This window comes from Copadichromis virginalis, linkage group LG20 (assembly GCF_057382275.1).
Source record: "Copadichromis virginalis isolate Kocher_CV1m ecotype Utaka linkage group LG20, C_Virginalis_male_GT1.1, whole genome shotgun sequence".
In the NCBI taxonomy this organism is placed as follows: domain Eukaryota; kingdom Metazoa; phylum Chordata; class Actinopteri; order Cichliformes; family Cichlidae; genus Copadichromis; species Copadichromis virginalis.
This window is the reverse complement of record NC_140637.1, coordinates 7,949,173-7,973,136: the sequence shown is the minus strand read 5'-3', so window position 1 is coordinate 7,973,136 and position 23,964 is coordinate 7,949,173. Positions and strand designations below refer to the sequence as shown.

At 44.3% G+C, this 23,964-nt stretch overlaps 6 protein-coding genes across 6 annotated transcripts; 4 read left to right on the top strand and 2 right to left on the bottom strand.

Moving 5' to 3' along the window:
- Positions 1–376: 376 nt before the first annotated feature.
- LOC146684251 (uncharacterized) lies at positions 377–1,749 on the top strand. The gene has a single exon (XM_085442934.1). The coding sequence runs from the start codon at positions 438–440 to the stop codon at positions 1,743–1,745; it is 1,308 nt and encodes a 435-aa protein (XP_085299060.1). The 5' UTR covers positions 377–437; the 3' UTR covers positions 1,746–1,749.
- Positions 1,750–3,031: 1,282 nt separating this feature from the next.
- LOC146684250 (uncharacterized) lies at positions 3,032–5,203 on the top strand. The gene is made up of 2 exons (XM_085444616.1): positions 3,032–4,398; positions 4,463–5,203. The coding sequence occupies exons 1-2, from the start codon at positions 3,328–3,330 to the stop codon at positions 5,201–5,203; spliced, it is 1,812 nt and encodes a 603-aa protein (XP_085300742.1). The 5' UTR covers positions 3,032–3,327.
- On the top strand, positions 4,835–7,490 carry LOC146684249 (uncharacterized protein F54H12.2-like). The gene has a single exon (XM_085442935.1). The coding sequence runs from the start codon at positions 5,647–5,649 to the stop codon at positions 6,952–6,954; it is 1,308 nt and encodes a 435-aa protein (XP_085299061.1). The 5' UTR covers positions 4,835–5,646; the 3' UTR covers positions 6,955–7,490.
- Positions 7,491–13,332: 5,842 nt separating this feature from the next.
- On the bottom strand, positions 13,333–15,134 carry LOC146684248 (uncharacterized). Its single transcript, XM_085442936.1, has 8 exons — positions 14,796–15,134; positions 14,688–14,723; positions 14,440–14,610; positions 14,187–14,309; positions 13,955–14,017; positions 13,808–13,870; positions 13,618–13,719; positions 13,333–13,521 (listed from the first exon to the last, which is right to left on the bottom strand). The coding sequence occupies exons 1-8, from the start codon at positions 14,866–14,868 to the stop codon at positions 13,418–13,420; spliced, it is 735 nt and encodes a 244-aa protein (XP_085299062.1). The 5' UTR covers positions 14,869–15,134; the 3' UTR covers positions 13,333–13,417.
- Positions 15,135–18,024: 2,890 nt separating this feature from the next.
- LOC146684247 (uncharacterized) lies at positions 18,025–19,903 on the bottom strand. Its single transcript, XM_085442939.1, has 2 exons — positions 19,727–19,903; positions 18,025–19,606 (listed from the first exon to the last, which is right to left on the bottom strand). The coding sequence occupies exons 1-2, from the start codon at positions 19,901–19,903 to the stop codon at positions 19,013–19,015; spliced, it is 771 nt and encodes a 256-aa protein (XP_085299065.1). The 3' UTR covers positions 18,025–19,012.
- Positions 19,904–21,246: 1,343 nt separating this feature from the next.
- On the top strand, positions 21,247–23,428 carry LOC146684246 (uncharacterized). The gene has a single exon (XM_085442932.1). It carries the CDS (start codon positions 21,252–21,254, stop codon positions 22,881–22,883), a length of 1,632 nt encoding a protein of 543 aa, XP_085299058.1. The 5' UTR covers positions 21,247–21,251; the 3' UTR covers positions 22,884–23,428.
- Positions 23,429–23,964: the final 536 nt, after the last annotated feature.

The following is a 23,964-nucleotide window of genomic DNA, read 5'->3' as shown; positions in this document are numbered from 1 at the left end:
AGCTAATCCTTGTATTTACCCTGACTAACAAAATATCTCAGAGAGATAATCCCATACAGCTTATGACAAAATTTGATCCGAAGTGATTGATGGCCCTAATCACGACCTTTTGACCTCCCGCCCCTCCCCTCCGTGGGAAACCCCCAGCGTGACGAATCGTATCCGGAGAAGGGGGGGCGAACCCCGGAAGCGCGCCATCTGTTGCTAACCGTATCGAATTGCAGCCTGAGAAAGGAGGGGTGAACCCCCGGAAGCGCGCCATCTGTTGCTAACCGTAACGAATTGCAGCCCGAGAAAGGAGGGGTGAACCCCCGGAAGAGCGCCATCTGTTGATGTGAAAAAAAAAGTTTTTAGTGGGAGGGACTGCAGCGAGGGAGGAGAATAAAAACCAGAGAGAGGAGTCCCGTCACAATTTCAAAGTCTCTCACACACACAAGATGGATTCTTTCCTTCTGCAGCCCTCCAGCGGTCCTGTTTACTTGGACGGTGAAGAAATCTGCTCTCCCGCAGAACCCTCGAGCATGGGCGGCAGCAGCAGCGAGTGGGCCTCGTCGATTATCAGCGATACGCCCGTCTCTGTCTACAGTACCAGACCCGAAGCAACTGACACTCCGCGGAAAGAAGGAAGAAGTAAGAGCGTCTTCATGTTCCGCAGCCAAATTCCAGCACCGAGAAACTTGCGAGGAGAATGGACTCTGCCTGCTGAGGGTTGTGGAAAGTGGGGCTACATATTCAAATATGAATCGGGGGAGCTCTGGTTTTATCAGTTGAACGAAGGAGAAAGCTTGACGGAATCGAGCAGCATTGTGAAGCTGACTCCCAATGACTGGGCCGTGCTGAAGCTGCTGGTTGCGATGGCTATCGGAGAGGCAAATGAGGATTTTCCCATTCCTGAAGAGGAAGATGTTGCCGCTAAAAGACCCCGGAGAGAGGTAGATTCTCCTCCCCCTCCTCCTCCTTCTCCTTCCGGCTTCGGTGATGAAGAAGAGCATGATGAAAAAGATCCTCCTTCCCCTCCTTCTGTCTCGTCTGATGAAAAAGAGGATACTGCTGCTGAGAATGATGAGGATAAAGAAAAGACCCCCTCTGTAGAGGATGTTTCCTCCCCTGATGAATCAGCTGATGATGATGATGATGATGATGATCATCCTCTAGACACAGTTACAGAAGAAGAAGAAGAAGAAGAAGAAGAAGAAGATGAGACCCTGGCCGAAAAACTTCCAGAAGAAGATGATGATGATGATGAGCCCCCAGCTCCAGAAATAAAAGAGGAGAAAGCAGCTCCTGAGAAAAAAGAAAACATTCCCCCAGCTTCAGAAATAAAAGAGGAGAAAGCAGCCGCTGAGAATAAAGAAAACATTCCCCCGTCTCCAGAAAAAGCTACGGAAGAAGAAATAGAAGCTATTCCCCCTCCCCCGCCGCGGAACGGAGGCATACGCTTCAACGATGAGCAGCTGATCAAGACTAAAACAATCTTGTCAACCGTCTGGTCTTCAGGAACCACAGCCACAGGGAGATGGAGAATGAGAGCAAGTCTGCGTTCGACTGACGAGTCTGATGCCCCTGACATTTTTGTCATGGAAAAATTCAACCCCGACTGCGGATTATTTCGCAGCATGATGGTTATACCAGCCAAAGAGTGGGTCGTAAGAATGCTGCAAGTGAGGAAGGATATTACAATTCTTTTTCAAACTTGCCGCTGCTGGAGGGATGCCGTAGGAGTAAGGAAAAGTCTCAGCTTCTGAAAATCCCCGCCCCTCCCGGACCACGCCCCCCTTCCTTCTGTTTTAAAAGTCCGATCAAAAAGCCTTTTTTAGCTCAGAGAGAGAGATGGACTCTGCACCCCTGCTTCGCGATGAGGAGACCTGCTCCACCGATTGTTTTTCTGATGAGGGCGAGGTGGTACCCGACACTCCCGGTTACTGGCCTCTGAAGCGCCTGAGGCGGCAGCAGCAGCAGCATACCGACGAGATGGACGGCTGGGCGTCTTCTTTATTCATCGACACTGTGAAAACTGCTGTCTATCATCTGGTCAACTTGGTGATAAACAAGCACCGACGAATGTAATGGATGTAAGATAGACCATCCCAGCCAGAGACAACACGAGTGCCTGCAAATTCTGGAGGATGACTTTTATTCCGACAATTATTATAACATCAGAAAGAAACTGCTCACTCCTCGCTTTGTCCCATCCATTCAACGGCTGTTGATTGCTCGAAACATCAAAACTGAGGATGTTAAAGTCGGGATGGTTGCGGAGACCTTGCTTCATGAGCTGAAATCGGTGAGGAAAGTCTTTGACGCCATCACAGACGCTTATGACAATTTGGTGGGGCAAGATGTGGTTAAAATCGGGGAACTCCGTCTGGTTACGGAGTTTTACAAAGGTTGCTGATTCTTTTCCTGCATGCTTCCTATATTTAACCTTGTTTTTTAAACCATGTATTCTGTTTCTTTTTTAAAAAACAAAAAAAACTACCTCATTTTTAATCGTGTATTCTGTTTTTTTAAAATCCTACCTCATTTTTTAATCGTGTATGCTTTAAAAAAAAGTATCCTGTTTGTAACCGTTTAACATGTTTACCTCATGTTTTTTTAAAAAAAGAAAAAATAGTTTTTGTAACCGTTTGACTCTATAACTGTGTTTTATCTCAGGGTTTTGAATAAAAGTGTATTCTGTTTCTTTTTAAAAAACAAAACAAAACAAAAAAAAAAACCTAACTCGTTTTTTAATTCTGCTTTATTTTAATCATGTATTCTGTTTCTTTTTAAAAAACAAAACAAAACAAAAAAAACCTACCTCGTTTTTTAATCGTGTATGCTTTAAAAAAAAAAAAAAAAGTATCCTGTTTGTTTGTAACCTTTTAACATGTTTACCTCATGTTTTTAAAAAAAGAAAAAATAGTTTTTGTAACCGTTTGACTCTATAACTGTGTTTTATCTCAGGGTTTTGAATAAAAATGTATTCCTGTTTTTTTTTCGCATGTTAAACCTTCTGGTTTTGAGTTTAAAAAAAAAAGAGTTGTTGTATTCTATGACTGTGTTTTATCTCAGGGTTTTGAATAAAAGTGTATTCCTGTTTTTTGTAACTTACTTGTATTCTATAAGTGTGTTTTATCTCAGGTTTTTAAATAAAAATGTATTCCTGTTTTTTGCATGTTAAACCCTCTGGTTTTGAATAAAAAATATTTAAAAAGCATTCATCTCAGGTTTTTGTATATTGTATTCCTGTTTTCTGCACATTAAGCCCTCTGGTTTTTGAATAAAATAATAAAAGCCGACTCCTGCGACGTTATAACGCAGACGAGCTTTTTATCAGAAGACGAGATGGCCGAGAAAAGTGAGATGAAAAAAGTGTATTATGACCCGCATCACCCCGGTAGTTTCGGAGGAGTAAATAGACTTCGACGCGCTTTAGAAGATGAAACCGGTAAAAAAGTTGATATCCGCAAGGTGCAGAATTTTTTATCCGAGCAGGACGCCTATACTCTGCACAAGCCGGCGCGAGTAAGATTTAAGAGAAATAGAGTGTTTGTGACCAAACCCCTGAAGCAGCTTCAGGCCGACCTGTGCGACATGAGACAGCTGTCTGAATACAACGACGGATTCAATTATTTATTAACCGTCATAGACGTATTTTCAAAAAAGGCTTACGCCCGCCCTCTGAAAAAGAAGACGGGTTCTGAAGTGACTGAAGCTTTCGAATCTGTGTTGAGAGAGAGTGAAATACCGGAAAATTTACAGACCGATGCGGGAAAAGAGTTTTTCAACAAGAGTTTTCAAGCTCTGATGAAAAATCACAGTATCTCCCATTTTGCTACCGCCAGCGATCTAAAGGCCTCGGTGGTGGAGAGATTTAACCGCACTCTGAAAACGAGGATGTGGAGATATTTCACCGCGCGCAATACCAGACGCTATCTGGAGGTGTTGCCAGACCTGTTAGAAGGATATAACCGCAGTTATCACAGCAGCATTAAAATGGCACCTGCCGAGGTGCGCCCCGAGAACGCGGATCAGGTGTTTCGCAACTTGTATGGAAACACACCCGCCCGTCCTAAAATAAAGTTGAAATTTAAGAAGGCGGATCTGGTGAGGATATCCAAATTGAGAGGAGTATTTGATAAAAAATACGAACAGAGTTTCACGGACGAAATCTTTACTGTGATCAGGGTCCTTCACCGATCGCCACCTGTGTATAAATTACAAGATTATGACGGGGACCCCATTGATGGGTCGTTTTATGAGCCCGAGCTGCAGAAAGTGAAACTGACCGAGGACAAAGCGTTTCATGTGGAGAAGATTTTAAAGCGGCGCACAGTCAGAGGGGAAAAACAGGTTTTTGTCAAGTGGAAAAACTGGCCGGATAAATTCAACAGCTGGGTGAAAGCCTCGGAAGTGGTAGGCGTATAAAAAAAGAGACCCCTCGCATCATTCGGCTCATTTTTTAAAATTCATCATGCAGTCCGAAGGGTTTTACGTGACCCTGCCTTCCAACGCCAGCAAGGGTTTATTTAAAGATAACACCAGCGGTTGCTACACGGTGGATCTGGCCAAACCCCTCGAGCTGACTGGAGAATGGAGCGTGGGCTTATGCGAATTCATTTACCCGCGCACATGGTACAATCTATCGTCGGACGCCTCCTACTTGGAGCTGATGCGGACGACGGAGGAAGATCAGCCCCTGGTGATTTTAAAATTCGGCAGGGGAGGTCATTACGGACGCGTTAAAGATCTATTGGATCACCTGGTGCCGGCGATCCAAAAGTACGACCCGTCCTTCGAGGCTTCATTCAACAACGTCACCAAGCGTCTGGATATCAAAGGAGTCGGGAGCCATAAAATAAAGGTCTTCCCTCCTCTGGCTTACATGCTAGGATTGAAAACGAACGAGTGGTGGACTCTGTCGAAGCGCTCTACTCCGTATCCGTGCGATATGAACGCGGGCGTATATAACCTGTTTCTCTACACCGACATCGTTCAGTACCAGCCGGTCGGTGACAGTTACTCACCGTTGCTCAGCGTCCTTAACGTGAAAGGCGATTACGGAGACGTGATCAGCATCAGACATAATACTGTCCATTACTTGCGCGTTTCTAAAAAATACATTAAAACCATACGCGTAGAAATTAAAACGGACCGCGACAGATTCGTGGATTTTGTTTACGGGAAAACGATAGTCAAGCTGCACTTTAAACCGGCTTGAGAATGGCTGCGCGTCTCCCGCAGGACCCTCACCGTTTTGTGAGGTATTATGAGGGGCAGGTGGGAGGTTCCCTTCCGGGTTTTTACGGAGCGCCCGTGATGTACGGCAGAGGGATAGGATCCATCTTCTCCAGACTGTTTCGTTTCGTGTCTCCTCTCTTCAAATCCGGGTTCGCCGTAGCTAAACCTCACCTGAAAACGGCCGCAACCAATATCGCTACAGACGCTGTGAAAAGAGTGATGGGTAAGCTGACAGAGCCTCGCCAGGAGGGGGCGGGGGGTATGATGGTGCTCTCCCGCAGGAAGAGGAAACGCCCTCCGGGCGAGCGGATTAAAAATAAAAGCGTCGGAGTAAAAAGTAAATCAGTTAAGGCTGGCAGCGGGAAGAGAAGGAAGCCCCAGAGGAGCTCTGACATATTTTAGAAGAAAATAAATAAATAAAAAATGTCTCTCTTACACAAGAAATCTGCCGAATGCACCCTTGCCGAACTGGATCTATTTTCGGCTCCCATGACCCAGCTATCCATAGAGGATAAAAAATATCAAGAATGTCAGCCCCTCTCTGCTTTGAACGACAACTCACCCATCGAATTTTTCATCCCCGGAGACGGGGAAAAGTATCTCGATCTGAACGACACCATGCTCCATCTGAGAGTGAAAATTACGGAAAGGGACGGGACCAACATCCCACCCGACGCGGGGGTAGCCCTCATCAATTATCCTCTCAACACAATTTTCAGTCAGTGCGACGTTATTCTGGGGGATCGATTGATTTCGCAGTCCAGCGCCACCCATCCTTACAGGGCCATGATCGAGACGCTGCTCAACTTTTCAGAAGACACTCTAAAGAGTCAATTCAGCGCCGGTCTGTTTTACAAAGACACTGCCGGAGACATGGATTCTATAGTTATAAGCAACGGGCCGAACAGAGGGATAAAACAGAGAGCCGTTTTCACGGCAGAGTCGCGAGAAGTGGACCTGCTGGGTCCCCTCCACGCAGATATTTTCTTCTGCGAGAGGCTCCTGCTGAACTCTGTGGATTTGAGAATTAAATTGATACGCAACAGCGATGCCTTCAGTCTGATGGGAACTCGGGATTCGCAGTTTGCTCTGAAAATAACTTCGGCCTCTCTGTTTGTTAAAAAGGTCACTGTCTCGCCGGCCGTCAGGCTGGGGCACGCCGCGGCCCTGATGAAAGGAAACGCCCTCTATCCTCTTTCGCGCGTTTCTGTGAAAACCTACTCCATCCCTGAAAATTCCAGGATCTGCAACCAAGAGAATCTCTTTCTGGGAGCCATGCCCAAATACGTGGTCCTGGGCATGGTTCATCACGACGCCTTCACCGGGAGGAGGGATCTGTCGCCTTTCAACTTTAGACACAACGATGTAGAGTATCTGGCGTTGTGTCAGGACGGCAGGCAGGTGCCCGCCAAAGCTTTCCAGCCACAGTTTGACCGCGGAAATTCGGTCAGGGAGTTTTATCACATGTTTTCCGCCACGGGGAGACACCTCAAAGATTTACCTCTGAGCATCGATCGCCGGGAATTTAACGAAGGGTACGCCCTTTTTGCCTTTAATCTGGAACCCAGCGAGGATGCTGACGCCCTGTCTCCCGTCTCCAACGGGAATTTGAGGCTGGAGATGAGATTCAGAGTTCCTCTACCTCAAACCACAACTCTCATAGTGTACGCCTGCTACGATTCAATTCTGGAGATTGACTCTAAAAGACAGGTGCTGGTGGATTATTACTAAAATATACACACATGGATAACCTTCAGCTGGAGCACATTCTACATCGCGCCTTGGGAGACGTTTTCTGCGGTGTTTGGGCCTCGGACCAGCTGGCCTTTTTGAGGCGCGACTTTAAACCCCCCGCCTACTTTATAGTAAACACTCACCCCTCGCACTTGAGGGGAGAACACTGGCTGGCTCTGACTCTGGAAAAGGACGGCTCCTCCACTTTTTTTGACTCTTACGGATTCCCTCCCGACTTTGCTCACTATCCCTCGGTCATCTCAGAGTTTCTGGAAGGCCGCTCTGACAAAATACTCTATCACGATCGTCAACTTCAGCACCCTATGTCTGTCGTTTGCGGGCAACATTGCATTTTTTATCTATGTCACAAGGCTCAGGGGTTATCCGTCGGTAAAATACTTTCTCTGTACTATAACGATGTGTTTAAAAATGATGACATGGTGTCTGACTTTCTGAAAGGACGCTGCCCCGCTCGCTCTCGCAGAGGTCATCACGGGGCGTGCTCCTTACAAAAGTTTAAAGATGTGTGTATCAAATAAAGAAACGTAAACAAAAAAAAAGATTGTTGCAGCGTTTTTTATTTCATTTGTAAACAAAAAAAAAACATTTGATTTTACATAGAGGTCCAGGTCGGGGAAAGCGTTATTTTGACCCGAGAAGGTTTTCTCCCCCTTCGCGCAGGTGTCTGTCCTCCCTCCTCCTCCTCCACAGATTTAAGACGCGCATACTGATCGCGAGCTATACGGTTATGTATTGAGGATGAGGGTATGTTTGTTTCGACCAAAGTAGTTAAAAACGCGTTCCATCCTTTCGGTCGCGTTTGGTTTTTACTTTTAAAAGAGAGGGAGAGGTTTTTAAATAGATCGATCATGTGCGAACCCCGCACCGCATCCCCCTTGTAAACAAATTCACCCCTCTTTGTCCATCCTCCTCCACCCTCAGGTAATTTCTGCATAATGTAGCGGGCGTTTTTGCGATCTCGAGGGGGTAAGGATTTTAATACTTCTTCCATCATTTCATCATCCTCCTCTCTGGGCCGCTGCACTTGTTGCTGCACCTGCTGATGCACCTGCTGCTGTTGCACCTGCTGCTGTTGCACCTGCTGCTGTTGCACCTGCTGCTGCGCCTCCTCTGGCGGGAGCTGGAAAGTCAGCCTACTCTCCTCGTCCCGGTCCTGTTTAGAGAGTGTGAGATATCTCCGCAGCAGAGACTCGTATCTTTTGATTTTTTCATACGAATTTAGCCGCGGATCCTCCAGTATGGCTTTCATCTTTTCGTCCAAATCGTCTTTGGCAGTTTCTCTGACGGTAGGCTCGGTGGGTCGGGTCAGTTTTTTCAACTCGTGAGAGGGAACGAGAATCATTTTTTTAAACATCTCAGCGTTTTTGAAATATTCCTCCCAGCAGGTTCCCTAGAATGGGTACGGCTGCGGACAGCAGAGGGAAAAGAAACCCGCCCGTTTGTTTCTTTAAAACTTGACGCTTACGGTTTAAACTCGTTTTCTTGTCGGCCAGCAGCCTGATGATCTTTTTCTGGCGTTTCAGTTTTTGGTATTGAGGAGCGGAGAGAGGTATGTTTCCCTTTAAAAGATTTAAAGCTATCTCGCACAGCGCCTGGAGGAAATCCGGGGAGCTGTGAGCGAGAATGTCTTTGCGTTTCTGCGGCGACGCGTGGTACAGAGCTTGCAGTAAGACTGCGTTTCTTTTTATACGCTGAGACATGGCTACTTGGGTTTAGGCAGGTAAATGACGGGGTACTGCCCCGGAAGCAGACCGGCGCGCACTCTGTAGCGTTCTGGGCACGAGGGAGTGAGATCGAGGATTAAATACCCGTGGGGCTCCTCGGTGGCGTCTTTGAAACTGTCTGAGAAAAATGTTTTTTGCGAAGGGAAAATCTGACGGGCCAAAATCTCAATCTGCAGCTTGTCTCTGGGGTTTTTAAACAACACCATATAATTGGAGTTTAAGCTGATGGTGCGGCTGTATTTTCCCTGATGAAAAACGTTCTGGGTTAGCATCATAACCGAGACGTTTTTATGGTGGCGGTATTGAGTGAAAATTTTAACCACTTCCTGGTGATCCGAGGCCTGAAAGATGACGTCATCCAGCACCACCAGAACGTCTCGGAAATCTTCAAAAGAATCAGGCAGCCCTTCGATAAATTTAATGTTTTTATTGGTCTTTGAAAGCTCCTCATACATGGGTTGAAAAGAAGTATAAATCCACACAATATTCGCGGGCACAGTATCCATGACGCGTTCACAGTTTTCCAAAACACACTTTACAAAATGAGTTTTCCCACACCCGCTAGGACCCACAACTAGACAGGAAAAAGGCACTTTCAGTCTGTGATCAAAATCAGTTTCCTCCATTCTTTTTTTTAGAAGAAAACAAAAACACTAGTACCCGAAAGGCAGAGTTGTACCGTCTGGAAAGAGACGTCTCTTGTCGTAAACCACGCGAAACTTTTTCTGAAATGTTCTGTTTTTGAGCACAAAGCCTCTCTTATCCCTCTGAATTCCGTTCTGAGGGGTCTGGAGCTCCGCCTCTTTCATACCTGAAAGGTAACTTTCCACCAACCCGCTCATACTGTCGAAATTGACGCGTTCGCAACATTCTCTCGTCTGCGTTATTCCTTTCATTTTTACCACCATTTTCTTTTTGTTTCTGGTCCGGTAGGCGTAACTCTTTGGACCCGCGGAGACAAATTCCTGGATGGTGTCCCCGTCTAATTCGTCCGTGAGATCCCCTAGATAGTTACCCAGCTCTAAAGGTTCCTCCCCCTCTTTCACTACGTAGATCAGAGAGTCGGTGTCGGTGTACAGAACGCTGCGCTGCAATTTTTCTAAATACTCGTAGAGTTTTAGGCGGGCGTAGGCTGTAGTAAATGCGGCAATAAAAACGTTATTGGTAGCGCCGGGAGGTATCACGCACCGCTCGTTATAGCTCCACTGAATTAAAGCCACTTCCTGTTTTTTGGTCTTTAAAAAAGAGACGTGTTTAAAGACGTACTGTCCTGAAAAGACGTAGTTAAAAAACTGACTCGGTTTTCTGACCAGAGTGGTCTGAGTCAGGTTGGTTCTCTGAGCAAACTTTCCCCAGAAACTGTTGAGACACAATTTCGAAACTTGTCTTTTAGCCTGATTCACCTCTATTTTTGACGGGTCTAAACGTATGCCCTGATGCCTGTGGTACTCTTCCACGTATTTGTTCCTCTCATCCTCGTCGCGAGCTTCCGGAGGATAACCGGAGGCTTCCTGTTTGCCTTTGAGAAAAGTGTTAATATAACCGGCAAAAATATCGCTGCTGCGACTATCAAAGTGCCAGACCTCTGTGATTTTAGCCACTCTGTAACCTAATTCTAAGGCTTTGTTAAACTCGACGGTGACCCAGACCCCTGTGAGAGCTCTGGCCTCGTCGTCGTGAAGGCACGGATCGCTTTGTTGATTGGTCTCGGCGCAGGTGCGACAGAGGGAGAATATTAATTTACCTCCGGGGGTTTTGTACGGTAGAACGGGGAAATAGAGCCCGCGCGGCGGGTAAACGGTGGCTCTGATCAGCCCGAAATAACTGCGAGGGTCTGCAAAATTCTCTCTGATGATTTGGGGGTGATGCAGAGGGTAAGCGCGCTTGGCGTTGACGTAAGGGTACAGGGATGTGACGTCTACGTAATACACATTTTCTCCTGGCGAGGCGCTGTAACGCAGCCTCAAGGCCGAAGTGCGGCCTCCGTAAAGTCCCGAGCGAGGAGACAGAGGTTCCGGGGCTTCGTAGCTCCGCATAAAATTTTTAACCTCCTCGTTCGATTTTTTCATCTCGTTCCATTCGTGCTCCCACAGAGTGACCGTGCGGACTCTGTAAACGTTTCTCAGCTCCCGGAGCCTCGCCTCGGCAGAGGCGTGCAGGTCCCCGTAAGGAGCGCGGGTCAAAGGGCAGATTTCCTCAGGCCTGTAGCATTTTGGACAGCCGTGATAAAAGCATCCCAGAAATTCCCACACCCACTTTTCCCCGTTAATCAACGCGTATCCGTCGACAAAGTACGGGCCTATTTTTTTCTCTCCGCCGGTTGTGAGAGCGTGTTGAACGGGGATTTTCTGAGAGTGAGCTACCCACTCCAGCCACTGAATGGACGCGTGCGAATAGGCTCTGAACCTGCGCCCGTAGTTGTCGGGCGAGGGGATGGCCAAACTGTTTTCGGGTAGGAAATTGGTGAGAAACACTTTCATGCAGGCTGAAGCTATAGTGACGCAGCTGAAAGGGTCTACTTTAGTTTCGCCTATAAACCCGTCTCTGAACTTTACGCACGCCTCTCTCAGGATATTAACGTCGTTTCGGCAGTAATACAGGGACTCTTTTTCAAAGTTAAACACTCCCCGGGAGGCCTCGCAGTGCCAACGCAAAAACTCTGCCCTTTCGGCTGGTGACATGCGTTCCACCCCGTAATCTGAAGGAGGAGGGTACGGACCCGTGTATTTTAAACGGTCCCGCGAGCTGAATTTGTGAGGAAAAAATCCCTTGGATTTGTCCTCGAAGCCTAAAGCTTTGGGCATAGCGCTGAGACGCATGGTGAGAAAAGAAAGCGAGTCTATGAATTTGAGAAGGAAATCGGATTCTGTGAAACATATAATTTTACTGCCTTGCATGACGAGAGAGGGCGTCATCCCACCCCCCACCAGGTGGCTTAGAATTAAATAGCTGTCAAACCCTTTCGCGTTGTGCGCAACGAACGTGGTCTCTCTATATCTTTTCCTTCTGTATCTTTGGAGAAACTTTTCAACACAGTCTACACCGTAAGCGTGCCACTCTTCTCCTTCTAGAGATTTTGTGCACACTAGGTAAGGGACGTGCGCCCCCTCCCTGTCTGGGAAGGTTTCAAAGTCATAAAAGATTATGGAAGCGTTATCAGAGTTTTCATGTTTCAAAGGTTGGATGTAACACAGGTGTTGATCGTCGTCGGGAGGAAGCTCCGCGCGACAGATTTTACATCTGGCGGCTGTGCACCTGTGCATTCCGCGACGGGAGAGGTGCTTGCAGTCCGGACATTTATACAATTGTTGACAAACGCTGAGGTCTGAACCGGAGTGAATTCTAGGTTGTTTGTGCTTTAAATAACACGCACGTGTGCGACATGATCTGTTACAATCCGTACAGATTACAGAGTCCAGAAAGTGAGAGGGGCATGCGGGGTCAAAACAGAGGTTGCAGCGGTTTTGACAAAAGTGTTCTTCTCTTTTATAATACCCGCGGTGACATTCGTCGCAAATGTACTGAATTCCTAAAAATGTTTTTAGATTTTTTATCCCGTAATAGTGATGGTGGAATAAGAATAAGTACAGCGGGTGAGGCGTGTTCGGGTAGTCTGTTTCGATTAATGAAAGAGTTCTGTCCTCGGGCGGGCGGTAAAACACGACGATTTTACGTTTTAGTATTTGTTCGAATTTACCTATGTCGGTGAGAGTTACCTGAGTGCGATCGCTCAACCCCGCTAAACGCTGCAGCTCTCTGCCGCGTTCCAGGGCCTGTTTATCTGTGAAATGAGGTTGAGTGAGGTGAATCAGGTTGATGGCAAAACACAGATTATCGTTTTTGTTTTTTACCACGTACAGACAGCGGCGCTTTTTGACTAGAATTTCATCGTCTAACATTTTTTGAATCTTTTTACGCGGGTCATTACTGCCACCGCCTCTAGGATTTCTAATTACTTGCACAACAATTTCTAGGGGAGAGCCTGCGACGATCGCTCCGTTTGATTGTATCAGCCTGGCTAGCAGGTCCTCAAAAACCGGTACAATGTTTTCAGCGCTTTCGTCATCGACGTTAAAAACAGAGTGATTTCGCGCGTGCTCGCTGATGATCTCCAGTTGAACCCGGTCGTTACGACTAACTTCCGGTCTGACCCTATCCGCTAGATCTACAAAATTATCCCTGACGTCGAGGTAAAATTGAGCGAGGTCGCTCGCTTCATCCGGAGAGGGAATGTTAAATACTCGCCTTATTTCGAAATTATTAAAATGTTCGCGGCGAGTCACCGCATCGTTCTGTACCCGAGATCCTCCTCCTTGTTGATGCTCCGCAGGCCGGTCCTCCTCCTCCTCCTCCTCCTCCCTGGGCTGCTGCTGATGCTGCTGCTCCACCTGCACCTGCTGCTGCACCTGCTGCTCCCCCTGCTGCCGGTCGTAGAGCTGAAGAGCATTTTCTATCGGCTGCAGAGGGTCAAAGTTCAGTAGACCGGCAAGCCGCTCGTTTTCAATGTTTTGAAGGAGGATCTGCAATGCGTTTTCTAAAGGTTGTAGAGGGTCGTTTGGTGGTGGTGGGGCTATATTGTTTTCTAACGGTGGGGCTAAATGTTCATGGTTTCTGTTTAATTCTGCCACGGCTTCCAACAAAGCCTCAGGAATGCTGTGTTCTTCCGACATGATTTTCTTTATTTCTTAATTCACAGACTTTTACATGCTTTTACTTTACAGGTCCTTGTGTCTGTATATCGATGCAAATGTGCGAACTGTTGCGACGTACATGAAAGCGAGTTTTTCAAGGATTCTCTTCTTATGAAGCATCCGTCGAGCTGTAAGAAAAGACGGACAGAATGTATTTTTTAAACCTTACATTTTTTATAGAGCAGAGAAGTTTAATAGGTTCGATTCATCCCCCCGTCAATTACCTCTCAGTCTTCCGAGAGGAGCTCTCACTCTCCTGATAGGAGGCGATCTGGACGGTTCCTCCTCAGCCTGATTTTCTTCCGTCTGATTTTCTGTATCGGTCTCTGTCGGGGAAAATAAAACAGAAGAGATTTAAGAAAACAATCTCATCCTTCCTATTTTTTTTGAGAATGAAAAAAACGTTTTATTTACCTCGCTCCTCCGCCCGATTGTCTGTAGCGGCGGGGGATTGGTTAGGTAAATCCGCAATCTCGGCTGCCGAGAAATAAAACAGAAGAGATTTAAGAAAACAAACCTCCTCTTTCCTATTTTTCGAGAATGAAAAAACTTTTTATTTACCTCGCTCCTCCGCGCGATTGTCTGTAGCGGAGGGGGGTTGAATAGGTATATCCGCAATCTCGGCTGCCGAGAAATAAAACAGAAAAGAGAAAGATTTAATAAAAAAAAAAAAAAAAACTTTTTAGCTCGCTTTATACCACTCCAAGTCGGGAGGGGCGGTATAGCACACTCGGATTACTCCGCCACATCCTGATATTTATCGAAATGACGGATATTGCATCATATTGTTTACCTTTTGGTTTAAAAGGTATTTTCCTGCAGTTCTCCCGGTATGCGTTGACGAAAATAACGTCGTCGTCTTCTTCTTCTTCTTCTTCTTTTCGCTGCGGCGGGGTCTGTATATTCTCGGTTACCTCTGTCGAGAAATAAAGCAAAACTTTTTTTAAAATCTGCTCCGGGTCGGGAGGGGCGGTATAGCACACTCGGATTACTCCGTCACATCCTGTTATTCAACAAAATGGCTGATAATGCATCATATTGTTTACCTTCGATTTTAAAACTTTTTTCTCCGCGGTTCTCCCGGTATGCGGAGACGGAAATAGTGCCGTCTTCTCTTCGACGCGGCGGCAGCGGAGGTTCTGCGGGGGATATGGGTTCTAATTCGCCGTGGAAAACGGCCGGATTTCTGCTGTTACTCACTGCATTATCGATTGTTTCTGTAAGTATCAGAGCATGGTTAAATCAAGTCTATCTAAACTTGTTTAAAAAATGGTATATACTTATTTAAACGTACCGTAGTCCACTTGCGTGAAATCATTGATGTAGAAATCTAAAAGAAAGTAATCAAATTATTGACATCTCTGTTGATATATAATTTAAAGTCGTAAAGAAAAAAACTTACCGGGGTGAGGTATGAACAGATCCGGCGAGATGGCCCTCTGATCGGCGGCGTTGTTTGAACGGGATGCTGACATAATATTCTCGGATTCTTCCTCGCGATTGGTAGAACTGTCACAGATAGCGACTCCCCTTCCGCTTCTTCTCTCATTTTATCCTAGTCTAGCGAAGCATCTGTTTTTCGCATCTTTCTCTTGACAATACCGGTAGTTAGAGGGGGTTTGTTTTTTTTTGATTGCCTTCTTGCGAACGCCGTCTGTTTTCCCCCATTCCGCAACGGTAAAATATGGCTTTGAGACGGGTATTTGTTTTACCAAATGGACAATTGCTGTCTGACCTTGTTCTTGCTGTTGACAAAACTCGGTTCATGGTTGACTCGTTCCCACAGAGGGGGTGCTTTAATAAACTTATTCGAATAATTAGATTTTTTTTTCCTCGCTAAGACTAGTTTTATGGGGAGATGTAAAAAACAGGGTTACAAGCAATGATAATATCGGATGTTGACTCCTCAGCGTCATCATTTTCTATCTATTGAGAAAACTTATTGTAAAAAGTAATGAAGAAAAAAACTCCTCCTTGCCTCGCGGTGTGTGTGTGTGTGTGTGTGTGTGTGTGTGTGTGTGTGTGTGTGTGTGTGTGTGTGTGTGTGGGCCTTCTTGTGAACGCCGTCTGTTTTCTGCAACGGTAAAATACGACTTTGAGACGGATATTTGTTTTACCAAATGGACAATTGCTGTTGACAAAACTCGGCTCATGGTTGACTCGTTCCCACAGAGGGGGTGCTTTAATAAACTTATTCGAATAATTAGATTTTTTTTCCTCGCTAAGACTAGTTTTATGGGGAGATGTAAAAAACAGGGTTACAAGCAATGATAATATCGGATGCTGACTCCTCAGCGTCATCATTTTCTATCTATTGAGAAAACTTATTGTAAAAAGTAATGAAGAAAAAAACTCCTCCTTGCCTCGCGGGGTGTGTGTGTGTGTGTGTGTGTGTGTGTGTGTGTGTGTGTGTGTGTGTGTGTGTGTGTGTGGGCCTTCTTGTGAACGCCGTCTGTTTTCTGCAACGGTAAAATACGACTTTGAGACGGATATTTGTTTTACCAAATGGACAATTGCTGTTGACAAAACTCGGCTCATGGTTGACTCGTTCCCACAGAGGGGGTGCTTTAATAAACTTATTCGAATATGAGCTTTTTTCCTCGCTAAGACTAGTTTTATGGGGAGATGTAAAAAACAGGGTTACAAGCAATGATAATATCGAATGTTGACTCCTCAGCGTCATCATTTTCTATCTATTGAGAAAACTTATTGTTAAAGTATTGAAGAAAAAACTCTCTACTTTGGTCTGACAAGGAGCAGGTTGCGCAAAACCTACCTCATATAGATGTTTTAATAATAATAATATTTTTTTTGGAGGGCGTGTTATAGGATATAAGCATTGAGAAAAAAAACAAAAAAAAACAAAACTGATATCTGCTGACTCACTCCTCCTTGGTCCGCGGGGTGGGGGTGGGTGTGTGTGTGTGTGTGTGTGTGTGTGTGTGTGTGCCTTCTTGTGAACGCCTTCTGTTTTCTGCAACGGTAAAATACGGCTTTGAGACGGATATTTGTTTTGCCAAATGGACAATTGCTGTCGACAAAACTCTCATGGTTGACTCTTTCCCACAGAGGTGGGTGTGTGTGTGTGTGTGTGTGTGTGTGTGTGTGTGTGTGAAACAAGATCGCCTGTCGCTGGTTTGTTTTTTCAGTCTCTTGTAAAAAAAGGACTCTCAAAAGGAAAAGTAGTATTCACTAAGCGATATTTATTCAATTTTTTTACACATAGGCAGCCTGTAGGTTACAAGCGGATAGAAAGTTCTTCTTTTCATCACAAGCTATGGTGTATCTTAAAGGTTACAAGCGGATAGAAAGTTCTTCTTTTCATCACAGAATCATCTGCTGCATCACCGCTGTGGTTAGGGAACATGATGCAACAGGTCTGAAAATGACTAGACACTTCCGGAGTATTTCCGGTAGGGTCATAAGGTCCGGATCGATGCCTTCCATAGTAAATATGCTGTATTTGAATATGTCATATTCAAAACCTTCTTCTTTGGGAGAGCAGATCTCATCGGACACAGGACCGCTGCGGGGCTGCAGAAGGAAATCCATCTTGTGTCTGTGCCTTAGAAATTGTGATGGACTCCTCTCTCTGCTTTTTTATTCCCCTCCAACAGATGGCGCGCTTCTGGAGGTTTCCCCCTCTCTAAAAACTTTTTTTCCCAACAACAGATGACGCGCTTCCGGAGGTTTTCCCCCTCCCTCTAAAAACTTTTTTTTCCCCCAACAACAGATGACGCGCTTCCGGGGGTTCACCCCTCCTTTCTCGGGGTGCAATTCGTTACGGTTAGCAACAGATGGCGCGCTTCCGGGGTCCGCCCCCCTTTCTCAGGATACGATTCGTCACGCGGGGGGTTTCCCACCCCCCTTTCTCCGGATACGATTCGTCACGCGGGGGTTTCCCACGGAGGGGAGGGGCGGGGGGTCAAAAGGTCGTGATTAGGGCCATCAATCACTTCGGATCAAATTTTGTCATAAGCTGTATGGGATTATCTCTCTTATCTCTGCTGAAGTCACTGAGATGGTTTATATGAGAAACAGAAATGTTACTGGCCTGATCAGTCACTAGGCAATGTTGCCGTTACTGTACCTTTAGGAGTTACACAGTCAGAGCAACATGCTGGACTCTTCTTTAGCTCCTCTGCAGAGCCCATTATTAAATATGTGCAAACAGCAGCATGTTTCTGGCTCCCTCCACACATGGTCAAGGTCAGGTTTATTGATCGAGCACATTTCCAACAGCCCATGCTGCACAACTTGCTTTACAAACTAGAATGCAACTAAAACAAGTAAAATGCACTACAATGACGCAATAAAATATAAATGAATAATAACACTAAAATAAAATAGAATGCATTTAAATTACTTATTGGCAGCTGATTTGACGCAGTTTCAACTGAAGATGAATCAATGAGAGGATTAAAAAAAATGTTCTCACAGTTTTCTTCAGTCGCAAACTGTCTTTAATATCAGACATATTCCAATATTCCAGTTTCTAGCAGATATCTCAGTTTCTTGATAACACAGCTGATACATACTCCAATGTTTAATGCAAGCAAAAACTTTTTGAATGCTTCTCAGAGGAGATCACAGCACTCATAACACTGGTTTTAATTTTCAACACATTATCGGTCTTTACTGCAGTAAAATCAGGTAGCTGTCATTCAATGCCAACATCAGCCTACCTGACAAAGCCAAACTAAATGAAGCTTTTCCATCAACTTCCATCAGACATTATAGTTTATCCAAGCAAAATGTTTTCTTTTTAAAAATCTATGGTTTTGAGGAAAACAACAGCATCTATGAAAGTACATGAATTATTGATTAGGCTATTTGAAAATGGTGAAAGACAAGTCTGATAAAAAGCTGAAAAGATGCTGACACTGTTGTATTTCACGTTAGAATGAATGAAACAAAACTGTAATGCCTGAAAGAAATGTACAGTGGATTTCTCATTTGACTATAAAATATAAATGACTTTTGGGGTGGAGGGACTGAATAGCCAAATTCAATATAAAGATCTACTGTTCCATCGCGTTTGGCAGCAAATATCTCATTTATCAGTGCATAGTGGAAATAAATAAGCATTCAACCTCTGATTTGACATTTTATTACTGTCTTAACAAAAGTTGCAGTCAGAAAACATGAAGTTCTGCAAAAGAACGATACAAGCTGAACTCATTTTGGTTTGAAGTGAATCAGATGCCATTCATTCACCGACTCCATTTCTAATTTGCCATTTCCCAATCCAGTAGAGAGCTCTGACTTGAATCATGTGTGGAAGGGACAAAGTACAACTCTGAGCAGCACCGTACAGCACGCAGAGACAGTGTGCATCTCTATCGCTGCTGCAGGTATGAAGCTGTGAGGATCATTGACCAGAATGCGTCCTTTTAACAAACTGATGAAACCAGCTGTAACACAGGACTTGTTGTTTTGTTTTTTTAATGCAGACCAGCAAATGCGTTCTAGGAAGAAAGAGTCAGCTGATTCATTTGCTACAATATAAGAGGTATTAGCAGTTCACCCTCCTTCTTAGCGTATGGCACAGTTTTTAAAAGTAGAGGCAGAGTTTCTGTTTAATGCTGTGAAACCTCTGCCACACTCAGCTGTTATCCATCAGTGTTTAGCAGCCCGACTGGGCTTTTTAACAGTCTTCACTTTTACAGAGTTTTTGTATAGTAGCAGTCTCTCTGTGGTGTGAGGTGGCAAGCGGTTCCTTTTTGCTTTCACAATGCACGCAGCCATCGGACTGAAACGGTCAAAACCTCCAGATGTGGCGGGCACCGCCAGCAGCTTCTTGGCGAGGCCTTGGAGCTTCGGGAATCGAGAAGCACATTTCCAGTACTGAAGAGTAGAGTTGCTTTCCCACAGCGGTTCAGACAGGTACACGTCGAACTCTGACATCTTTAGAGTCTTTGCAGGCGGCTGAAGGAAGTTGAAGATGGACTTCCTCTTGAGGTCGTTTTCACTGATTTCAGGACAGTTGTTGTCTGAGCTGCCAGCACAAGTGTCCATCACGCCATCTGTCTGGCTTTCTTCTTTCACATCGTGCTCCAGCCCACTGCCTGTCTGATCTTTCTCTGCCTCAACAGTAGGAAAAGTTGAGGCTTCCATGTTTTCTAATGTGGACTCAACAATGCTGCGAGCCTCAGATTTTGACGGAGGTGTTAGGAAATCATTCTGTTCATCCTGGTTGTCATCAGAAAACGGCTGCAAAAAAAATGGTTGTTTTAAATGTACACACATTTTTTTCCTATATCTACTCAACACGCATATTCAGTTAAATATAAATCTACAGAAGTCCGCTATGCTTCTGGCCTAATTTGGTACCTGCAGTTTGATCCTAGGATCCAGCACAGCAGCTAGTATCATGTCCTTCTGGTGAATCACTGGCTGGAAGTGTGTGTAGAGGCCTGTGCGCAGGGCCTTGCAGAAGTGGGTGTAGTTGGTGACACAATTCTCCAAGGTTTTATCAAGTCCAATGAGGGACGGTATGATGAGAGACATAGTCACACCATTTCCCTGCAGGACCTACGATAGATAAGACACAAACATGGCATCCACAGTGAAGACATCGTGGACAGCGGAGAATCTCCCGGTGGTGGAGCAGACTGGGACAGAGTTCCACTGATGAAAAAGAGAGTCACGATGGATATTATAAGAATTAAATAAAAAAAGATTCAGACCAAAAGATTTGTGATCTACACAATCCAAGCTGATCAACGATAAGCTCAGTATTTTCATTTAATATATTTTTCATCTGCTTGAATGTTTCCTGCTTCACACAGTGCTCAACCTGCTAGATTTTTGTTTGTTATTCATTTATTTTAAATGTCTAATCTTATCTTTGAATCAAACATTCATACATATATACACTGTGTTCATTATAATAACATACATATATACTGTCAGACACCACTCTGACATTCCATTCATGCTCAGCTGAATATTAAAATGGACAAATATGTGTCATCTCTGCATACGCTATGATCATTATAGAATGACATGAAATATTAAAACTGAGCTTAATCTTCAACATAAGCAGTAGTCATATAAATTCATATACTCTTAAGCACAAATGGTGAAAGTTTTTCTGCAGAATAAGTAGCCTATTAGTTGTATCTGTATTGCGGTGTTCTGATAGTATGGCTTCTTATACTGAAGAAATGGATCTAAATAAATAACTAAATAAATCCTCCAGCACTCGTTATTGTCACCTATTGCTAATGTTTTGACGCTGCCAACCTCTCATACGCTGTAAGAATTTAATTCAACTGTTTATCACAGAAAAAGTGTGACTTGTAGGACACGTAACACTAGCGGGCATAATGTTAGCTTAATAGTCAGCTCAACAGCTGTTGTTAGCTCCGGACAAGTGACTACAACAGTAGCGATGAGCCCCGATGAACGGATCCGGGGGCGGATGGGCTCGTACATAAATGGATCGATCGGGGCGGGATACGGTGGGAAACGACAGATACCTTAAACTTGAAGACAGCCCAAGTAGAAGGATCGCTAAAGTCTGCTAAAAAAAGAAATCGCAATGCAAGTTGAACAAACTTGCAAAGACACAATATCAAATTGAACCCATTCTGGTACAAAATGACATCATAATAGACTGTCCTTTGAATGTCACGACGTTCGGCGATAACGTCACTTGAACTCCTTTGAAGACAGTTCTGGGGGCGGAGTCAGAGCCTATAAATATCCCTCGAGTACATACCTTGAACCCATAGATCGCTATAGTTCTGAACTAACAGTTTCCACTTGCGAACACTTTGTCTCATTGAGTAGATCATTTTTCAAACACAGAATAACACGTCGTATAAACTAAACTAAATACATTCATTTCAAAATGAGCTCCCTAAGCTACTTTGATATACAGATGCTCAGAAATGAGATAGAAAATTACAAACAAGCTAAAAAAATTCAGCTTGAGGAAATCCAAGAAAATTACAAACAAGCTAAAAAACTTCAGCTTGAGGAAATCCAAGAAAAGAATTGTAGGATTTCAAGTCTTGAGGCATCTTTGAAAGAAGAGCAGGGACTGGTTGCAAAGATGAAAGAGGAGTCCAAAGAAATGCAGGTGCTCAGAAATGAGATAGAAAAGTACAAACAAGCTGAAAAGCTTCAGTTGGAGGAAATCGATGAAAAGAATTCTAAGATTTCAAGTCTTGAGGCATCTTTGAAAGAAGAGCAGGAACTGGTTGCGAAGATGACAGAGGAAACCAAATCCCAGCTAAGGTCCGCAGAGTCACAGAATGTAGATCTCACAAACAAATATGAGGCAAAAATTCGGGCTCTTCATAATGCAATCAAACACCTTGAAAATAAGTGTGCCACTGAAAAAACGATGCGGGACAAGAAAGAAAAGGAGGTGGAATCTCTGGTTGTCCTTAAAATCAAAAATGAGCAGGAAAAACAAGAACTCAAGATGAAGCTAAGCAAGACGACTGAGGAAAAAAATGAAACACTTAAAGAACTGCAGAAACAAAATGAGCAGCTTCAGACTGAGATTCAGAACAATGAGAAGTACATTCATCGTAATGACTTCCTTGAAAGAAGGATAGACGAGCTTCTTACACTACCTGGGGAGGTGTACTGCCGTCAACAGAAAGTTAAAAGTGTGGAAGAAGAAAAAGAGAAACTACAGGCTGAACTTAAAAAGTGTCAAAGACAAAATGAGGAGTATAAAGCGGGAAAGCGCTGGGCAATAGATGAGAAAAACCAACTGACAAAGAAAAATGATGAACTGAAAGTACGTCAAAGGGAGAAGGAATGTAACAACATAACGTTGAGGAAAGAGTTAAAAGCTAAAGTCCTGGAATCTGAAAGTCAGATAAAGGAGCTGGCAAGGCAACGTTTTACTATCGACCGTCTGGAAAACTGCCTTGAGGATAAAACTAAGCAAATAATTATATTTGAAAATGAGACGCAGGAACCTGGGAAGAAAATTTCATCCCAAAAAAATAACATAGCCCGTCTGAAAACTGCTCAACAGCTGAAGGGACTTTATGACACACTCGGCCACACTGTGCAAGTCGAGAAAAAAGCCTCCCCAGAGCAGCAAAGAAAGGATGGGGATGAACAAATAGCCCGGAAAAAGGTGAGATTTGACCTGAGTAATGTGGAATACTTTCCATCCAAAGGCGACAATGAGCTGAAAGAACAACAGAAAGAAATTAGAGACCTTAAGGGTAAAACTGGTAACAAGCTTACCACATATGACAGTAAGCTAAAAGCAGTGCATGGCCTGCTACCTCCTATTTCCACTAGGGCCCGGTCTAAAACTGTAGACAACTCAAAGAAGCAGTCTGAGTCTAGGAGCTCACTCAACCTCAAGTCCACTGTTACTCCCAAGGCAGAAGAAGAAATGTTTCATCCCCATTCACCTGAACTTATTTCCCAGTCAACTCTACGTAGAGTATACAATCCTGCTACAAAACTACTCAAGCGCCGGCCTTCAGCCAAACCCAACCACATCTAAAAAATCCTCCTACCAGTTCTCACACTGACTCCAAAGAAATAATCAGCTTTTAAGCTGGTTAAAAAATATCTATTTCTTTGTTTCCAAAGTCAAAATAAATCACAAAGAGACAATATCAGAAAAAAATTTAATACCCGCCCATCCTGAGGGTATATTACATCCGTAACCCAGGAGAGGCTGTATTTGCTATAACATCATAAATGTAAGACAATAAGGACATCTCTGCATGTGTGAGGAAGTGACATGCATTTCATCTATGTCGCTTCATCACCCCCAACCGGTCGAGGTAGATGGCCGCCCCTCACTGAGCCTGGTTCTACTGAAGGTTTCTTCCTATTAAAAGGGAGTTTTTCCTTCCCACTGTCGCCAAGTGCTTGCTCATAGGGGATCTTCGGATTGTTGGGTTTTCTCTGCATTATTGTAGGGATGTTAACTTGCAATATTATATAATATTGCAAGTTAACATCCCTACAATCTCTGCGTTATTGTAGGGATGTTACCCTAAAGTTTTAAAATTGGCACAAATAAAATTGATGTGAACTGAATTTTTCTTTTGATGTGTACAAGTGGTTGTATTTGAGTACTTTTGATCTGCTTTTATTCACTACTACGCACACACTGGCTTCAAAAATACAAAGTGATGGCAGTCCCCATGAAAAGGGAATTTTGGCTTCATTTTTGTACAGTGGCAGGAAGTGGAGTGAGGTTATTAAAATAGGCTGTTCTCAGCTATTTTTAAAGCTACATTTTAGTTAGTTTTTAGTTAGCGAACCTTTAGTTACTGTGGCCAAATACATATTTCATTTTTTAAAGTAAACACATTCTCAGTCACTCGCAGTCAGACATTGAGCAAAAGCACATGTTCGGTAGCTAATCCTTGTATTTACCCTGACTAACAAAATATCTCTGCTGAAGTCACTGAGATGGTTTATATGAGAAACAGAAATGTTACTGGCCTGATCAGTCACTAGGCAATGTTGCCGTTACTGTACCTTTAGGAGTTACACAGTCAGAGCAACATGCTGGACTCTTCTTTAGCTCCTCTGCAGAGCCCATTATTAAATATGTGCAAACAGCAGCA

Bases quoted from the DNA above. Each gene is read 5' to 3' on its own strand.
- LOC146684251 (XM_085442934.1), top strand. From the start codon at position 438: ATGGATTCTTTCCTTCTGCAGCCCTCCAGCGGTCCTGTTTACTTGGAC.
- LOC146684250 (XM_085444616.1), top strand. From the start codon at position 3,328: ATGGCCGAGAAAAGTGAGATGAAAAAAGTGTATTATGACCCGCATCAC. The intron at 4,399-4,462 runs GTAGGCGTATAA...TTCATCATGCAG, and splicing joins GGGTGAAAGCCTCGGAAGTG to TCCGAAGGGTTTTACGTGAC.
- LOC146684249 (XM_085442935.1), top strand. From the start codon at position 5,647: ATGTCTCTCTTACACAAGAAATCTGCCGAATGCACCCTTGCCGAACTG.
- LOC146684248 (XM_085442936.1), bottom strand. From the start codon at position 14,868: ATGTCAGCATCCCGTTCAAACAACGCCGCCGATCAGAGGGCCATCTCG. The intron at 14,611-14,687 runs GTACGTTTAAAT...TGATACTTACAG, and splicing joins TTTCACGCAAGTGGACTACG to AAACAATCGATAATGCAGTG. The intron at 14,018-14,186 runs GTAAACAATATG...ATTTCTCGGCAG, and splicing joins AATACCTTTTAAACCAAAAG to CCGAGATTGCGGATATACCT.
- LOC146684247 (XM_085442939.1), bottom strand. From the start codon at position 19,903: ATGTCTCTCATCATACCGTCCCTCATTGGACTTGATAAAACCTTGGAG. The intron at 19,607-19,726 runs GTACCAAATTAG...TTTTTTTTGCAG, and splicing joins ATCCTAGGATCAAACTGCAG to CCGTTTTCTGATGACAACCA.
- LOC146684246 (XM_085442932.1), top strand. From the start codon at position 21,252: ATGAGCTCCCTAAGCTACTTTGATATACAGATGCTCAGAAATGAGATA.